This window comes from Tyto alba, unplaced genomic scaffold, assembly GCF_018691265.1.
Source record: "Tyto alba isolate M040663 unplaced genomic scaffold, T.alba_DEE_v4.0 Super-Scaffold_39, whole genome shotgun sequence".
NCBI classification, from domain to species: Eukaryota; Metazoa; Chordata; class Aves; order Strigiformes; family Tytonidae; genus Tyto; species Tyto alba.
In genome coordinates, this window is record NW_024881314.1 from 1,440,540 (window position 1) to 1,458,142 (window position 17,603).

The window sequence follows — 17,603 nt, forward strand, 5'->3', positions numbered from 1 at the left end:
GCCGACGTGGCTCGGGGTGGGGGGGAGCCCTGGGTGGCACAGTTGGGGGGGGGGGGGGGTCAGGGAAGGAGGGCTGTTGTCACACCTCTGTGCCCCCAAACTCCCCACGGTGCCCCAAAAGCATCACCAAGCCAGCCCTGCGGTGCCAAGGTTGTTCCGTGGGGTGGCAGGATGGGCAAAGCCACACCAGTCCCCCTGTCCCTGGCACGTGTCCCCCGCCACATCCCAGACTTGTGGGGTGCAGCCGTGGAGTGCCCTGGACCCCCAGCAGCCCTCGGCAGCCGTGCCGCTCCCCTCGGGGGACAGCGTGCCACCGGCTAGCACTCCCTGCCAGCTGCGGGTCCCCTCTGTCCCCCAGAACCCTCATGTCCTCGCCGGGGCGCGGGGGCCGAGGGGAGCTGACCCCCGCTTTTGTCCCCTCGCTGCCGCCCTGTCCCTAAGTGTCCCCACTGCCCAGGGGAACGCTCAGCGGGGGGACCCCAGCCTGGCTGTGGGGCGAGCGCAACCAGCGGCTCGTTAATAATTGACGTTACTAATAAAGCGAGCAGGGCAGCTGCTGGGCGATACCGGCCGGGCTGTGTTTACCCAGCGCCGATAACCCCGGCCCCAGGCTGCTCTCGGAGGGTTGGGGGGTGCGGGGGCTTCGCTCAGCATCGCTCTCCAGCTGGGAAAGGGCACGGTGCTGCAGCCGGACCCCGCTGACACCACCAGCTGCCCCGCTCCTCGGGTTGGGGACGCACCAAGGGACACCCTGCTGCCACGGGAGCTCTGCTGTGGTCGGCCGCCAGCTTTGATCCGTGGCCTGGCTCAAGGAAAGGGGGGGGGGGGGGGGGGGATGAAGAGCGACAGGACGCGACTTTCCCACCCTCTGCTCAACCCTGCTGTGACAAAACAGGAAACGTGATGTGGAAAGCTCCTGTTTATTCACCCCGGAGGGAAAAAAAATAAATAAATCAGGAGGGCAAAGGGCCAGGGAGCATCTGGGACCAACGCGAGGGTTTCTGTGCGACCCATCGGTCCCGTCTCGGCTACGGCTCCTGTGGAGGGAGCAGGTGTGAGGTCAGGGAGCTGTGTGGGACCCTCTGCTCCCCGCCCCACGGAGGCGGAGACCCCCCCCGAGCTCTCATCCCCACACGAGCCACGGAGCAGCGACCCCAGCAAGGAGGGGGAAAGCAACGCAGAGCTGGAGTGCACCGACCTTGGCAGCATCCTTCTCCTCTTCCTCCTCCTCTTCCTCCTTCGCAGCCGCCTCCTCTCCCACGTCGTCTTTAACCTGAAAGGCAGAGGCTGGCTGCTGTGCCCCGTGGCAGGGGGTCCTTGCTGCGGTCGCCGGTTTGTCCCGTCCCCGGTACCTTGCGACGCGGGGAGTGTGTCTCTGCCCGTGCCCTCCTCTGCAGCTCCGCTTCGATGGCCTCGAAGAATTCCTTGCAGGTTCGGTCGAGCACCTCCTGGGGACTCTCCACCAGCCTCTCCTCCTCCACCACCGTCTCCTGGCCCTCCGACTTGGCGCGCTCCTTCAGCCGCATTTCCCGGTGCCGGGCCTCCAGGACCTTCTCCCGTTTTGTCTCCCGTTCAAACATCTAGGGCGGGGGTGGGGGGGGGGGGCTGAGGGGTGCAGGGGACCCCACGGGACAGCGCGCTCCCTAACAGGGACAGCTCGCTGGCAGAGCTGCTGTGCCGGGGGCCAGCGACGTGCCAGCAGTGCCGAGGGCTTCGCTGTGACCTGGCACGGCGGCTCGTAGCGCACGTACAGCGGTGGCCAAGGTCTTCTCGTTCCTCTGGAGGGTGCAGAGCCCCGAGGAGATTTCCAGCAGGGTGATGGTGCCCAGCTTCGAGCCGCAGCCGACCACGCAGCCGTTGTCCTGCAAGCGCAGGCTGGAGAGGGGCTCGTCGCAGACCTGGGGAGGGACGATGGGTGAGTGGTGGCGCTTAGCCCTGACGTGATGCCCCACGCAGGGGGAAAGTCAGGCAGGATGAGCTGGCAGAGGCAAATCCACGTGGTTGCCGGTAACAGGGGCAAAGTTTTGGGTGCACCAGGCTCCACCCAGGGCTGAGTGGGCAGCTGCTGCTTGATGGAGCTTATCCCGAGCTGCGTGTGGGCAGGATGGGACTCCGTCCCCTGGCTCTGCCTGCTCTGTGCAGGGAAAGGCAGCAGCCCCGGTGCCGGCGATGGCAGGGGCAGCCCCCGCTCCCCTCCCAGGGTGAGGGACCCAGAGCCGCTGGGGACCCAACCTTCAGGCTGAGGGAAGGGTCTTTCTGTTTGAAGAGGAAATCCCAGACGTCCAAGGTCCCGTCCGATCTGGTGGTGAAGAAAACGGCCGGTCTCACGGTGCTCCAGCACCCGTCCGTCAGGTAGGAGAGGTGGTACCTGCCAGCAGACCCGACACAGCGGGGATGGGCTCGTGGCCTCCAGCCCCCTGGCCCAGACCCTCCGTACCGCTCTGCCTTGGTGACCAGCCCACCGCCTCCTGCCTGAGCCCTGCTCATCACCCACCCTGAGCACGCTCTTCCACGAAAAAAGATATTTTGCGGGGCAAACACACGCTGACGCCTACTTGGTCCACATAATCGACGATTCCTTGGTCTCCTCTGACCAGATCCGAGCAGTCCAGTCACCAACCGTCAGGAAGACTTTGGGGTAGAAAGGGTTCCTGGTCAGCGCGTAGACAGGTCCGTGGTGGCCACTGTAGGTGCTGGTGATTTTTTCAGGGGGTGTCTTGGCCTTGCGGTTGCAGGCGATGACGATGCCCTGCTCTGTGCCCACCATGAACTTGGTGGGCTGAGGGTGGGAGCAGGAGAGAGCAGCCGTCAGCAGGCTGGGGACACCGCAGGGCAGGGGGGGGCTGTGGGGCACCGAAGGGCTTTGCTGTCCGAGCAGGGGGGGGGGGGGGGGGGGGGCAGGGCTGCTGCAGCCAGCACCTGGGGGGAACGGAGCCCTGGGACCCAGCACGATGTGGGAGATTTAGAGACCGAAATGCCAGCAAGACGCCTTGCTTTGGGAGAACATCAACTCCTAATTCTTAACGACGGGTGAGGACGTGCTGCAAGCCGCAGCACGGTGCTCTGGGTCACTCTGGGTGAGCGGCACCCTGCCCGGGTGAGGGTACTGGTTGTGGGCGCAGGATTTGCTCACCATAGTGGGCTCAAACTCCAGCGTGATGGCACCCAGAGCGTTCTCCAGGAGCCCCTTCCGGGTGATGTCCAAGACCAGCCGCTCGGTGGGCTCGGACAGCTTGCGGACGTCCCACCACAGGACCTGCAGGAGACCAGCACCGGGAGGGGAGCTGCTGGGGCTGCTTCCAGCTCAGCCACGGGTGCTGGGGAGCTGAGGGGGGCTGGAGCTGCCCCGTGCCAGCCCACGCCGCCAGCCTGGGGGCCTGGGGAGGGGCAGCGTGGGCAGGGGAAGCGCCTTTGGGCTGGTCCCTTCCAGCCTGGTCCCCGGGTGAATGCCTGGCTCCCTTCCCTGCCCCTTACCTGCCCGTCGGTGGAGGCTGAGAAGCACTCCGTGCCCGTTTTGGACTGCAACCAGATGGCTCCGTACACGGGGTCCCTGTGGCTGACTTCCACGGTGGACACCTCCACGGGCAGCCCCCCTTTCCTGGTGTCCCAGTAAGCTGGGAAGGACAAAGAGCAGTCAAGATCTATACTAGCTCCCTTGCCCGGCTCCTTTGTTTGCCGTGGAGATGCTGTCCCACTGCCCAAGCCAGACTGGGGGGCAAATCTCACTGGGTGCTCCCCCTGCATTTCCCAGCTCCAGAAGAACCATGCGTGTGCCCCACGGGCTGGGAGCCTGCTGCTGCCATCACTTGTAGGGATTACTGGGTGGTAATGCAATTTGCACCTTCTGCAAACGCCGAGTTAGATGGTGGTAACATACTAAAGAGCTGCAGCATCTCCTCAGCGATCCTCTCGCTGGCAGATGCACTGCAATCCCCAGGGACAATAAACCCCCCCCGGTTCCCCCCCTCGCTCTGCACAAGGGGTTGCAGCAGGACCAGGCATGGTCTAAGCATCCCCCAGCCCCCCGTCAACTCCAAACAGCAGCTCTTACGCCTGACACTGCTAAAAACCAGCCTGTGCGACCTGACCCTGGCTGTGCTCCCCTCCTACGTGCCCGAAAGGTGCTGGATAATGAAGGCAGGGACCCGGCAGCAGCAATCCTTCCCTACCTCTGCCTCTGCCGTGTGGCAGAGGGCAAGGCACAGCGCAGGACCGGCCGCGGTTCAGCAAAGGTTAGGCAGCTGGGCCGCGGTGGCACCGAGCTGCCCGTGCTCCCTCTTGCTCCCTTCTAATTAGGCAATTGGATGTGATGGAGTGTGCTCTGCCGGGCCTGCGCCACGCGCCTGGGGAGCTCTGTGAAGGACGGGGTGAGATCCCTCCCCTCCACCACCTGCGGAGCGCGCAGCAACAGCCCCGTAACGCATGCCCCGTCAGCTCCGACCGCTGCTGCAAACGGCAGGGAAAACATCAAAATGAGGTCCAATTAAATCAAAGGGCTCGCGTGGCCAAGTAAATAACGGAGCCACAAATGAAGCTGGCAAAGAGGGGCGCTTCTCCAAGCACTCGAAACAACAGCACAAGAACAATTCGGTGCATGAAAGGATGGCAACTCTCCTGGGCTTTAAGATGAGGCGCCGTGGGTGAGGCGGGAGCGCAGCACGCGTGCTGCTCAGCTGTCTGATCCTGCAATCCCCGCCTCGCTGCCCCGAGTGCCTGCAAAGGGCTCCCAGGCACGGCGTCCTCCCCTCCCCGGGTACCTGCTCAGGTGAGCACGTGCCCGTCCCCCACACGTAAAGCCCCAGGGCTTCAGGCCGTGCTCGGGATATTTCCAGCCACAGCACTAATGACTTTGTGAGCCTAGCAGTGCTGGAACTGCTTGCCGAATGAAAATTAAGCCAGGCCCTCATTAGTACGGCCTCACGCCTAATCCATCTTCCTTACCCATCTGCCCGTTGTAGCATCCTCCCACCAGGACGTGCGAGTCTTTGGGGTTGTATTCCAGGCTCACGAGAGGGGATGACGGCTTGAGAACGAGCTCTGGCTTGCTGGGGTTTTCTGCCAAGGTGGGGATGAGTAAAGACCAAAGCGCAAAGGCAGTCCGGAGGGTGAGCACCCCCGCCTCTAAACCAGCTTCCCGATACCGCACCCCGCTCCTCCACGCCTGGCTCCCTCCCACACCGGTGCTTGCCCCAGGATGCCTCCCCTTAGCTAGAAAAAGGAGCTGACCTGTCCTCACCTGCCAGCCTGGGGACTCACCTCTGGTACCCCAACCTCTCTTCTTTGTGTTTTACACTCCAAAATACAACAGGTCTGAGAGGGTCTTTGGCAGAACAGGGCAATTCTCAGCCTGGGCTTGTGCTGCCTCTTTCTTTCTTAATCAAGCACAAGTGAATCATATAAAGACAAGAACCAAGTAAGAGGAATGTGGCTCAGCTGCTTGTTGTGGTCACAGGCGCTCTAGGTCATGAAGTCATTTAGTGGGGTTTTAGCAATTATTTTCCACCTGTTGGCCAGCTTTCAGGGCCCATTTCTCCCCTTCTCGGCATTGATTTGTGGGCAAAGGAGAAACTGAACCCCTGTTCACCCCCTCCGGAGCGCTGTGAGGCTTCATTACACTCTTTGAAGACACAAAGTGCTTCCGCCAGTGGCAGCATTACTGACTGGTGAGTTTTCCCTTCCCCTTACCGAGATCCCAGATGTATGAGTCAAAGCTCATGTCTTTCATGTTCTGCTGGAACTCCAGGCTTGAGTACGCCACTGCCAGTTTCTTGCATGTGTCAGGGTGCCAGGAGAGATGTGTGGCCGTCCTCTTGGTTACGTTTGGATCCCTTTGTGATAACAGGACATCAAAGAAAGATGTTAGTTTGCTAACAGCTTTGTCATGTCCTGGGATGGCTGTCTCCCAAAGGAAACTGTGGGAATCGCAATTAAAACAAGCTGCAGCCCTTGAGCATTGAGTGCAGGAAATGATTCTCCTGGCGGTCAGGCTGGGGGAAAAGAGTTGATGATTTAATAAAGTCTTTCCAGTTATACGTTTCTAAGAATCCAATTATGTTACTGGATCTGCCTTCTAGAAATGACCTAACAGCCCCTGACATTTGAAAAAACTGTCTGAGGTACCCCCAAAAAAATAAAAAAATCCTGTCTAAAGCACTGTTAGAAGATGCTCAGGGCCGCGTCTGTCCTTGGACTGTGGTACCTTTCTCCAAAGTGTCTGGGCAGGGGGGAGGGCAGGAACAGATGGAATTACGGAGCAGGGGGGCTGCAGCCAGTCTCTCCATCCATAAATGGATCCAGCACTATCCCAAAGCCACCGGACTTTCCACCTCCTTTGTCTTTGGAGGGAGTTTAACACGCTGTAGCCCGCTGTGGATCTGGAGAGCCTGGCGAGCCCCGCTGGTTGTGCTACCTGATGACATTGATGGTTTTTGCAGAGGGGGGCTCGTCTTCCACCTCTGCCGTCTCCTCCTCTCCAAAGTACTCCTCGTAGATGTCGATGGCGTTGTTTTGCTTGACGCAGTGCTCCATCAGCTGCAGGGAAAGGCAGAGGAGCTGCCGAGGCAAGGGAACTGGCAGTGGGTGGTGAGGAAGGGGGACGGGCTGGGTCTTACAGTGCCGAGGTGCATGATGGTGTTGACGTAGTTTTCATCTTTCTCCACTTTCTTCCTGAAGCGGATAGTTTGCTCCATCTCCTTCGGGTTGACGTCTTTGGGCCAGCCGCCCTCGACGTGGTTGACCCCGCAGGATTCCACCTCCACTCGCTCGGTGTTGACCTGGCAGGAGGGGGGGGGGGGCGGCACGGAGAAAGCAGAGCAGAAACCCGAGCTGAAGGGGTGCAAAACCCCCCACCTCTTCCCCCTTCTGCCCTGCAGAGCTGCGGCCTGGGGGGGGGCCGTCCATGGCGGGCAGGCGGCCCCCACCTCGTGCGCCGACATGTCGCTGGTGTGCTGCACGGAGCTGTCCACGGGGTTCCTCAGGATGAAGCCGCTGGCCATGCTGGGGTCGGGGGGGATGTCCACGATCAGCTTGGCCGGCCGGTCGGAGAAGCTGCAGGGCCGGCCGAACTCGCTGCGCTTCCGCGTGTACACGTACATGATCTCCATGGCGGCCCTTCCTCCCCCAGCCCTGGGGAAACCCCAGCCCCGGGGAAACCCCAGCCCCGAGGAAACCCCAGCCCCGAGGAAACCCCAGCCCCGAGGAAACCCCAGCCCCGGCGTCAAAAGGGATCGGGGGCTTCAAGGAGGGACCCGGGCGCCCCCCGGCCTCTCCCAGTGCGGCCTCGCTGGGAGCCGCCGGCAGGGCCGCGTCTGCCGTTGCTTGGCAACGCCGGCGGGTGTGACCACGTGACAGCACCCGCCACGCTGGAGGGGGCAAAGCGGCGGGTGTCACGTGACGGGCGGCCCTTGCCGCCATGTTGGAGAGGGCGAAACGTGGCTAATGATGGGGAGCGCAATTAGCGCTGGGGGCGGCTGCCCCGCGCCCCGACTGCTTGGGGGTGGGCACCAGGCCGGGCCCCATCTCCGTGTGTGGGGACTGGGCCGTAGCCCGGTCCCTCCGGCCCCATCGAGGCAAACCCAGCCCCGTGGCGGGGCTGCCCTCTCCGCTGTCCCCCCAGCCCTTCAGCAGCTTCCCGGGGAGACACCGCGTCCCTGGACCTGGCAGGGGTTGCCCCCCCGCCAAGGGCTGCAGCACGGGCTGGGTCCTGGGGGGTGGGGGTCCCACGCCTCTCCCAGGGGCTGGCCCTGCTCCCCACACCCCCTTACTTGCTCCCTGTCCCCCCCACCCCACCCCAAACCCTGCGCTCCTGCTCGCCCTGGGCCTGAGAAAGGAGGACGGGATGCACCCAGGGGCCCTGCGGTCGCCTAACGGCCCCGCCAGCACCCATCCTGCACCCAGGACACGCGCCCACGCACGGAGCACCCCCAAAAACCTGCGTGTCCCCCCCGCACCCCCAAAGCCCATCTCTTCCCCCCCCGCAGCACCATCACACCTGCAATGGCTCCAGCCGCCCCCTCCCTCCCCACCCCTGCGGCCAAAACCAACCCAAGCTGCAGCCACGGGATTTAAACCCAATTAAAAAAAGCGCTTTGATTGCAAAGAAATGCTTGCAGCGAGGCGTTGGTGCCGGCCGCGGAGTCCCGGCACAGCGGCAGATGCGGGTCAGCCCAGAGAAACCCACGAGGAGGAGATAAGTTTAGTACAAGTGTTTATTGTCTTTTCCCCAGAGGGCACATACAAATCAGGCCGGGCTCCAGCTCCTAGACGGAGTCCTAATGAGGTTAGTTCACATGCGTTTAAAAACAGCTTTTCTACCAGTACCGTTACATCGAAACAGTAAAAGCTGGGGAAAAAAAATTAAAAAAAAAAAAAAAATGCCCTGGAAGTTTCCAACAGTAAGTAATGCTAGTCACACATAACACAGACAGACAGCGTTAGGGGACCAAAGGGTATGTACAAGTTATCTTTAAAAGACACAGTGAGTCACTGCTATCAAGTAAGACCCCCCCCCCCCCCGGCCCCGGCTCACCCGAAGGGGAGAGCCTGGCCACCCTGGGGGGCTGCCCGGCTGCAGCACTGTTAGCCAAAGCGGGGAAGAAGGGATGGGTAACCACCACCAGCGGCACAGGAGGCGGCTGCTAATTGCAATCAGACAGGGAAAGCCTTTGCCCTCCTCCCACGGCGTGGGTACAGCCTTTGCCATGAGGAAGAGCCCTGGAGCCAACCCAGACCCTGGCTACGAGAGCTGAACTCCCCCTGGGTGGGGGGGGGAGAGGGACCAGAAGGGCGAGCGGGCAGGAAAAAACGCCCATCACCCTGTCTGCAGCCTTCGGGCTGGGAGATTTGGGGGTGGGACGGAGCAGGGGCTCTCCCTGCCCTCAGCGAGCGAGGTGCTGCGGTGGGGAAGGGGCCTTTGCTCGCATCCTCCCGAGGTCCCCGGGGCAGCCCGTGCCGAAACAGGCAGCCACAAAGGATCTGGTTCAGCTCATGCTGGTTCCCCCCAGCTTCTCGTTCCCCCCAGGGCTGCTCAGCCTGAAGCCCTGGCAATGCCGGGCAAACCAGGGCGGCAGGACCTGTCCCAGGGATGCCTGAGTAGTCCCTAACCCTCTCCCAGGGGATTCGTGTTTACCCCAGGGCTGTCCTGCAGAAGGAGGGGAGCCTGCCCCAGCCCACACTGCCGGCCCACCCACCCTGGGGGAGCCGAATCGACAAAAAGAGCCTAAAAACCAGCCAAAAACCTGCTACCAACATGCACTGCAGTAAACCCGCGCGGGAACAGAGGAGGAGAGCCGAACCGCGCCTCCGCCCTGCAGAGAACTCATAAAACCCAGGAGCAAAGCGAAGGAAAACCAGCAAGGCCAAAACATCCCTAATTCTACAGCCTCCAAACCCAGGGCCAGGGCAGCTCCGGCTGGGGGGGTGGGACACAGCGATGGGGGCACGGGGAGCCGGCTCTGCCTGCGTGGAGCAGGAAGGTGGCAGAGGGGAGCAGCCGGTGTCACCGTCGGAGGGTGGCGAAGCCACCCGGGGGCGTGGGGAAGGGGTTGGCATCACTAGTGGTTGGTTCTGCATTGCTACGGGAGCGAAGGAGCCGCGGCCACAGACCCCTCCCCGAGGGGCTGGTGCTGGGGGGGGGGGACATACACACACACACAACCGGTGGCCCCAGGCTTTGCGCTCCAGGCAGAGGGAGCTGGAGAAGGCTCCCCCTTCGTGGCATGAAACATCCCCGAGCTGGTGCACACAGGGAGGGAAAGGAGACGCTGATGCTGGGCGGGGGGGTGAAGCATCCCCAGTCTTCCCAGCACACCAGGAGCCCAGCTGCAGCCAGCGTTTGGTCGCGGAGTCGCTGTCAGCCGGGAGGCAGGAAGACTTGAGACGGAGCAGAAGCTGCCGAGGGGGGAGAGGAGGGTGCACAGAGCACACGGGTTGGGGGGGCACGGGGGTCCCCACTGCCAGGGCTCGTCCTCCAGCCGCTGGGCTTCCCACCGTGTCTTTTCCAGGTGTCTTTGGTTTCCCATCGCAGAAACGCCGGTGGCATTTTCTCCTCCCACGAGCTGCTCGGGGCGAGCGCGCTAGGCTGGGAACTCGGTGCTGTGCTGCCTGACGTGCTCATCGGTGACAGACAGGTAAGTGGCTCGCATGCTCGGGGAGTACTGCGGGGAGAGGACACGGGGGTCAGCACACCTCCAGCCCCACGGCGCGCCCCGCCGAGCCCCCGCCAGCCCCGTCCAACCCAACCCCTGCACCGCCACGTGCCGCTGAGCCGCCAGGAAAAGCTCAAGGAGAGGGAAAGATTGCTTCCCGTTTGTGTTAATCCCCAATTAATCTGCCAGGCTGCCGTGGGTCAGGGGGCCAGACCCTGGCCACTGGCTCTTTTGGGGGCTGGAAGAGACACCCCCCCCCAGCCAAGACACTTCGAGTGCCTCAAGCTCTGCTTTGCCTCTTCCCGCACTGCCGGGCTGTCAGCCAGGTTTGTCCTCCACCTTCTCTGCTCCAGCCTGGCAGCAAATTCAACCCCAATCATTGAGTCTGGGTCATCGATCATCGTGTCTCGCACCATGGGCTCGACCTCCCCCCGCTCCCTGTGCCAGCACGGGGACAGTGGCACCGCAGCCACCGGATTTTGCTGGCACGGCGGTGGAGCAGGAAGGGGTTTAGCCCTGACACGTGGGAGCACCCAGGCTCTGGGTCTCTGTGGCAGCCGAGCTGGGTTTTGCCCCCCCTCAAACTTCCCTGTCCACACACCAACCTTACCCTGGGTGCTCCGGAGCTCACCGGGTACCTGCGCCCTATGGCTGAACCCCCCCGGGGCTCCCCAGTCAGGGCAAGGTCCCCCCATCGCACTGGGAAGGGGGTAGCGGTGACCCCATGGAAGAGACTAAAACCTCCAGCCCCCTCCCCACCCCTGGAGAATTAAATTTCTCCAGCATTTTTGCAGGAGGGAGGGACACCCCGGCCAGGCATTAAGGAAGATCATTCCCGAGTTTGTTATTTTGGACTGTGCAAGTCCTTCCCCAGGGATCTCAATCCTGGTTAAATTAGACCATTCAGGGTGGGGAGAAGTGCTCAAATTAATCCCCTTCCCTCATTCATCTCTTCCCCCCCTCCAGAGAAGAAGCTCGCCAGCTGCCAGGTCTGTGCAATCGGATTACAGCCTCCCGCGCTGGCGCGGCTCCACGCTTTCACCTGATGGCAAAAATTCTTCCCCAGAAGAGGCGAGCATGGTGTCCCTGCCCCGGCCCCACCGCGGTGCCACTGCCGTGGCCGGGAGGGGCAGCCGGGGGGGCATTACTGCTTCGGATGGAGGCATCGAAGCAGATTAAACGCTGCCAGGAAAGGAGGGGGAAAAAGCGCACCGAGAACGGGACCATTTCCACTCCCAACACACGGGAGCTGCAAATCCTCTTGTAGCTGGGACAAAAATGTGGCCCCGTCCCTCCCGATGCCTCCACGCTCTCCCCAAAATCAAACCAGCCCCGGGGGAAAGGGGATGGAGGGAGGCACTGAGGGGGGGAAGGAGGACGGGAACCCAGCTGCTGCCCCAGGATGAGGAGGGAGAAGGAAGGGGCTGAACTTACTCTTGACGGGCAACTTAGCTCCAAAATAATGGATGCAAAAAAAAAAAAAAAAAAAAAAAAGAAGAAAAAAAAAAGAAGAAAAAAAAAGAAATAAAGCAGGCATTAACAGACAGGGTGGGTTTAAACAAACAGCAGGGAAATGTAAACATGCATGGGTGACTGCGACAAGCGCCCTTTCAAAGTCAGAATAAATAAGAAATAAAGCAGAGAGGAGCAGCTGAAGGGAAGACTATTTCAGTCTCCTCCGAGCACGTGGCTGGTGACCTCTCCCCGCAGCCTCCGCGGGCTGGCTGGGAACTGGGTTAGCGAGATGGGCAGGAGGGATGCGCTCGCAGAGCGGGCACGTCTTCTGCAAGGGCAGGAGGAGGGGGCCAAGCTCCCCCGTCCCCCCCCCGGCAGACCTCATGGGTGCCCTGGGCGAGTGGCTTTTTGGCAAAGCAGAAGGGGGCTCCTTGTCACCCCCTCCCCCTAAGCTCCCCCACACCTTCTCCCTGGCCCACGGGGCGTCACAAGAAGGATTTGGCCTCAGCCGTCCACTGTACCGTGGGGGGAGGAGAGCCTCTGCCGATCAGGGGGACGTTCTCGTAGCGTGGGTTTCCACCGAAGAGCACGGCTTGGTTCCTGGAGGGGGAGAGCCTGTCAGAGCCTGGGGGGGGGGGGGGGGCACAGCAAGCCCCACTGTGCCTCAAATGTGGGGTGACGCTCCATCCCCGTGCCGCGGGGAGAGGGTTGTCACCCAAGAGTCAGCGCCTCCGAGGGAGGGGGTCTCACATGTACTCGGAGACGGGGGCGTTGGAGATGGTCTGCGCGGGGGGGTGCAGGCTGCTCTGGCTGCCCAGGCTGCTGCTGTAGCTGCAGAAGCTGCGGAGCTGCCCCCGGGCCGGGTGGTGGGCGGCGATGCGACGCGCCTGAGGGTTGAAGGGGTCTTCCTCGTCCATGTCATCGTAGTCCCGGTCCCTGCGGGGACAAGGCATTGGGTGCTCACCCCCTCCCCGTGCCACGCACGCAGCCCCGTGCCCCCCACCCCCCCGGGTGAAGGCAGACACCGCGGGCGGACCCACCTGCCAGTGAAATGCTTCCAGGCGCGCGGCGCGGCGCAGATGATGGTGGAGAAGGAGGCGGCCACCAGCAAGGAGAAGAGGACCAGGTAGAGCAAACCCTCCACCCCGTCGTAGCAGATGCCGATGAGGGCGTCCAAGTAGTCCTGCGGCGGGAGACGGAAGGCCAACGGCAGTGATGGGGGGACCCCAGGAGCGGTGAGTCCCCCCCCCCCATCGGCTTAGACCCCCACACCCCACCTTGTGCAGCCCCCGGCAGTCCAGCATGGCCGTGAGCTGGTGCAAGCTGGTCTCTGAGGAGTTGAGGAGCTGCTGGACCCCCAGCAGGTCTTTCTGTGGGAGAATTGGGGGGGGGGTGGGGTGTGTGTCAGGGATGTGCTGGACGGGATGGGGAGCAGAAGCGGGGTGGGGGGGGGACGCAGCGCCCCAGCTCCCCCCTACCCTGTACCTCGGCTGTCGGGAAGAGGGGCAGCGCAAACTGTATGAGGCCCTGGATCTGGATCTGCATGGTGGTGAGCGAGCGCTGGAAGACGGTGAGAGCCTGCGAGGGGGGGGAGCGGTCACAGAGCTGCCCAAGCCCCCGGGGACAGCCCCCCCCCCCCTCCCACCCCCAGCAGCACAAAGTGGGGTGCCCGGCTCCCCCTGTACCTGCTGGAAGGGGTTGCTCAAGCTCTGGTCACAGTACAGGTAATAGTGAACCACCTCTGCAAAGCAAACGGGAGACGTCGGTATGAGTGTCCCGGGGCAGGGGGGAACAGGGAGCAGCGTGGGGGGCGGAGGGCAGAATGGCAGCAGAAAGCAACCGGACCCCCAGGCAGGTTTTAGGGGAGCACGGGGGTCCTGCCCCCAGCACAAGTCCACCCCCACGGCCATCTCTCACCCGCACTGATGTCACTCTCTGTCTGATTCATGATGAACTTGTCCGGGGCCACGCAGAAGTCGCTGGTGCCCTGCGGGGACGGGAGGGACGTCGGCGGGGCTGGGAAGGATGGGGTGGGTGCCCACGGCCCTCGGCTCTGCCCCGGTACCACCCCCTCCCCACTCACCACCGCCGCCGCCGTGTCCACGGCCATGGAAGCCCAGCTGAGGATGAGCGTCAGCAGCCCACAGCACAGCATCCTGCGGGGAGAAGGGTGAGCACGCCGTGGGGCCCGGCCCTCGGCCGCTCCGGCATCACCGCGCCCGGCCGCGGGGTACTCACGTGGTGAGGAGGCAGCGGGAGCGCTTGGCCAGCCCCAGGCAGGCCAGGAGGCAGACGGCGAGGACGAGGATGAAGAAGAGGAGATAAGCCAACCACCTGGGCGCAGAGGAAGGCTCCGTCACGCGCGCCCACCTCCCCAGCCCCGCCGGGAGATGCTCCGGGCAGCCCAGCGCCGTGGCCCCCGCTCACCGGTAATACTCGACGTAGGCGACGTGGCCGGCCAGCGCGGTGAGGTCGGCACTGGTGTCCTGCCAGATGGGCAACCCCGAGAGCTGGAGGACGATGCTGCCGGCCAACTGCTGCATGAACTTGAGGGTCTGCAGGTAGTCCCCCCGCGAGGCCAGGAGCTCGGTCAGCCGTTCCAAGTGCTGCTCCAGGCCCACCCGCATCTGCAGCGTGGTGCCGGCCACCTGGGGACAGTGGGATGCTCGGCGGGAGCCGTTCGCTCCGGACACCGACCCTCTGGGAGAGCAGCCCCGCCTCGACCCCCTGCGCTTGAGCTGGATTCATCCCCCGGGGCAGCCCCACCGCGGTGTCCCCCCCTTCTCCAGATCTTTCTGGCCACATTCTGTGGGGTGACGCCACCCTCCTGCGCTCAGGAGCGTGGCACGGCTGCCCGGGGGGGCTCAGCTGGCAGCGCAGGATGCTTGGGTCCCTCCAGCTGGATGCCTCCCCCCACCACGCTTTAACCAAACCCAGGATGGAGGATTGATGCGATCTAGGGGGGATGTGGAGGGGGTCAGCTGGGGGGGACCCAGCCCCGCGGCCCTACCAGGGAGTCGATGCTGGTCAGGGTGTGGTTGGCGTGGTCCAGGGCGTAGAGCAGCTGGTACACCCCGTCGTTGGTCTCGCTGTTCCCGTAGAAGCCGATGCCGATGGCCGCGCTGCGGGCGGAGAGGGGACCCCCAATTAGAGGGGAGGGAAACGCTCACCCCGACGTGGGCGCTTCGCCTCGGGGCCAGCGAGGATGTGGGGACACCAGCCGGACAGGGGACATTCCCAGGAGCATCCCAGTTCCAGGGGACCCACCCCCCCCCCACTATTCCTGGCAAGGGCAGAGTCAAAGCAGATTGGACAGGGACAGCACCGTGATGGGGGTCTGCTCCCCGCCGGTGCCCACAGGGCTTGGGGACAGCGAGCCTGGAGCTGCTCCACGGGCCAGACACGGGTTTGAAGCTCCTTCTGCCAAACCTGGAGAGATTGAGGGTGGAAGGGCTGGACAAAGGAGATTGGGGGAATCCAGTGGAAGCGATGCTGCTCCCAATTAAACCTGCTCCTGGGCTCGGCCCCAGGAGGGGGAGGCGGGCGGCAGGCTGGGGGCCATGCCGTGGCCGCTCCAGACCCCGTGGCTCCCCGGCACCCCGTGTGCCAGCGGGCAAAGCTGGGCCGGGGCTCAGAGCCGGCTCCAAGGAGGGACGTGCCACTGCCCGTACATGGCCGGTGGACGCGGCGCTCCCTCCCTCCCCGCAGCAGACCCCGATAAAACCGGCAGACACCGGCCCCTTCGCCACAATTAGGCCTTTAACGGCCGCAAACCCGGCGTGGCTGACAGGGGTGGGGGGGGGTTCAGAGCCCCTGGGGAGCTGCAGAAGGATCGCTTGCCACCCCAGCTCTCCCGCCGCGCGTGATGGGGTGCCCCGAGGCTGGAGGAGTGGGAGGACCTGGTTGGGGGGGGGGGGGGGGGGGGAGGTGGGGGTCTCGGGGGGAGCACACCAAGCTCATTAGTGCCACTTCCCTGCTCTGTACAATGCTCGCAGGCAGCCATCTCGCTCCGCCCAGGCAAAACCAGCCCCTTTGTCTGGGCGAGTGGGTCGCGGCCGGGCAGCCAAAGGGCCCCAGTGTCCCATCCCGTCCCCCCCCCCTCCTAGGCCAGGCCTGCCGGGGGACAGGGGGGCGGCACATAGGCTGGCTGGCGGGGTGGTTCTCCCAGCCACGGGCCGCCAAAAAATCTAGACGGGCTTGTTAAGCCACCAGCGAGCTGGCGGGCAAAGAAGCGTCCCTTCGCTTAATTGCTCCGGTCGCAATTAAGGCTGGGTGCGCGGGGGACCTGCCAGCTGGGTCACGCTGCCGCTCGCCATCTGCTCCGGGCTGGGATTAACGACCCGGCCCCGCTCCCGCCCGGGATTAGGCAGGAAGGCGGCACGGCCGCGATGGGGACAGGGACAGGGCTGCCCCGTGGCCGGTCCCCAGGGCTGCCCCAGCATCAGTGGCTGCGTGGAAGGAGGCAGGGCTGGACCAGATCTAATTGCGCCGAACTAATTAAAGCAACTCATGGCTGGAATGTAGAGCTCCTTGGGTGACGGGGAGGGGGGACAGCGAGGGGTCCCCATCCCTGCCCTCACCAGCAGATGAGCCCGGCGGTGACGGCCATCCAGGTGACACAGCAGGAGTGGGGCCGCTTGGTCTCGGGCTCCTGGTCCCTCTTGCAGCAGCACAGGCAGATCAGGTAGACGGTGAGGAAGAGGAGGTTGAGGCCGAGGCAGACGGCGGCCACCAAGCCCAGGAAAAGCAGCGACTGGGAAGGAGAGAGGGGGGACAGTCAGCACCCGTGGCCATCACGTGCTGCAGAGTGCCCGGCGGCGGGCAGGATGCGGCCACGTCCAGCTCCCCATGGGACGGTCACAGGGAGAAAGAGGAAACGTCCCCAACCCCACGCAGGGCCATCGAGCTGTGGGTGGCGGAGGGGTGTGGGGCGGGGGGTGGGGGGCAGCAACCCTTTTGAGAGGTCACTGGTGCTGCTGCCCTCCCCAGTTTTGGGGTCACGGCAGTTGATGCTCTGAGATGATTTAGGGGGGGGGGGGGGGTAGGGTATCACCGAGGGCTCAGCAGCATCCCCCCCCCCCCCCTCCCTCCCCCAAAGCACACGCGCTTTGCACCCCCTCCCCGAGGGTTGGGGGGGGGCGGGGGGGGGGGGATGGAGCCGGTGATGCCCTCGGGCTGCGGGAGACTGGGGGTGCCGGTGCCGGCTGGCCCGGCGGGGGGGCCCCGAGCCCTCGCTGCCCGCCGGGGGAAGAAGGGGAAGCTTTGTGCGGGCGTGAGATCAGAGCTGGCGCCGGATGAAAGGGGCCATGGCAGGGCTGGGGGGGGGGGGGGGGGGAGCTGTTACCTCCGCCGGTAAACGCGACCCCGGCGCGGAGACGGGCTGCGTGTCCCCCGAGGGGGAGCGAGGTGGGGGGGGATGGAGGGAGGGAGAAAGATATGGGGGGGGGGGGGGGTCCCGGGGTCGGTACCTGCTGGTAGTCGGGGTCCCGCGGACGGAAGGCGGCGGGTACGGGCTGGAGGCGGAGGCCGCGGTGCGGGAGCCCGTGGAGCCAGGCCGCCCACCAAGGCGCCAGGTAGTCGGCGCGGGCGGGCGGCATGGCGGGGCCAGGGATGGAGGTGGGGGGGGGGAGTGGTGGGGTGGGGGGGTTTGGAGAGTTGGGGGGGGGGGGGGGTGGGCGGGAGGGGAGGGGGGGGCTGTGCCGCCACGCCGCGGGGCTCGGCCCGCCCCGCCCCGCCGGCCACGCCCCCAGGACACGCCCTCCCCCTCCTCGCCACGCCCCCTCCCCCGGCCAAGCCACGCCCCCGGCAGCGGGGAACGGCCGCCGGAGCGTCCCCGCACCCCGAGACAGCTCAGGGATACCCCTATAGGGGCACCACCCTCCCACCTCCCCCGCTATAGGGGCACCGCTCCCCTTTCTCTTTGCCGTTACAGAGGCAGCCCCCCCACCCCCCTTCCCCACTATAGGGGCAACGCACACCCGCCTCCCCTGCTATAGGGGCACC

The 17,603-nt window shown here is 64.3% G+C and overlaps 2 protein-coding genes across 4 annotated transcripts; both read right to left on the reverse strand.

The window, feature by feature from the left end:
- Positions 1–904: 904 nt before the first annotated feature.
- On the reverse strand, positions 905–7,138 carry DNAI2 (dynein axonemal intermediate chain 2). 3 transcript variants are annotated; one of them, XM_033002293.2, is made up of 13 exons: positions 6,921–7,138; positions 6,612–6,773; positions 6,410–6,531; positions 5,686–5,828; positions 4,942–5,055; positions 3,475–3,614; positions 3,134–3,256; positions 2,556–2,779; positions 2,233–2,368; positions 1,752–1,898; positions 1,353–1,580; positions 1,199–1,273; positions 905–1,037 (listed from the first exon to the last, which is right to left on the reverse strand). In XM_033002293.2, the coding sequence occupies exons 1-13, from the start codon at positions 7,101–7,103 to the stop codon at positions 1,029–1,031; spliced, it is 1,806 nt and encodes a 601-aa protein (XP_032858184.2). In that variant the 5' UTR covers positions 7,104–7,138; the 3' UTR covers positions 905–1,028. The 3 variants fall into 3 exon arrangements, with proteins under 3 accessions (XP_032858184.2, XP_042658457.1, XP_042658458.1); XM_042802523.1 differs by having other exon boundaries at positions 905–1,273; XM_042802524.1 differs by lacking the exon at positions 3,134–3,256 and having other exon boundaries at positions 905–1,273.
- A 1,051-nt stretch (positions 7,139–8,189) lies between these two features.
- TTYH2 (tweety family member 2) lies at positions 8,190–17,239 on the reverse strand. Its single transcript, XM_042802680.1, has 14 exons — positions 17,069–17,239; positions 16,181–16,353; positions 14,611–14,722; positions 14,028–14,248; positions 13,839–13,934; positions 13,684–13,756; positions 13,518–13,587; positions 13,286–13,341; positions 13,086–13,178; positions 12,878–12,970; positions 12,641–12,783; positions 12,351–12,536; positions 12,122–12,200; positions 8,190–10,154 (listed from the first exon to the last, which is right to left on the reverse strand). The coding sequence occupies exons 1-14, from the start codon at positions 17,195–17,197 to the stop codon at positions 10,074–10,076; spliced, it is 1,605 nt and encodes a 534-aa protein (XP_042658614.1). The 5' UTR covers positions 17,198–17,239; the 3' UTR covers positions 8,190–10,073.
- Positions 17,240–17,603: the final 364 nt, after the last annotated feature.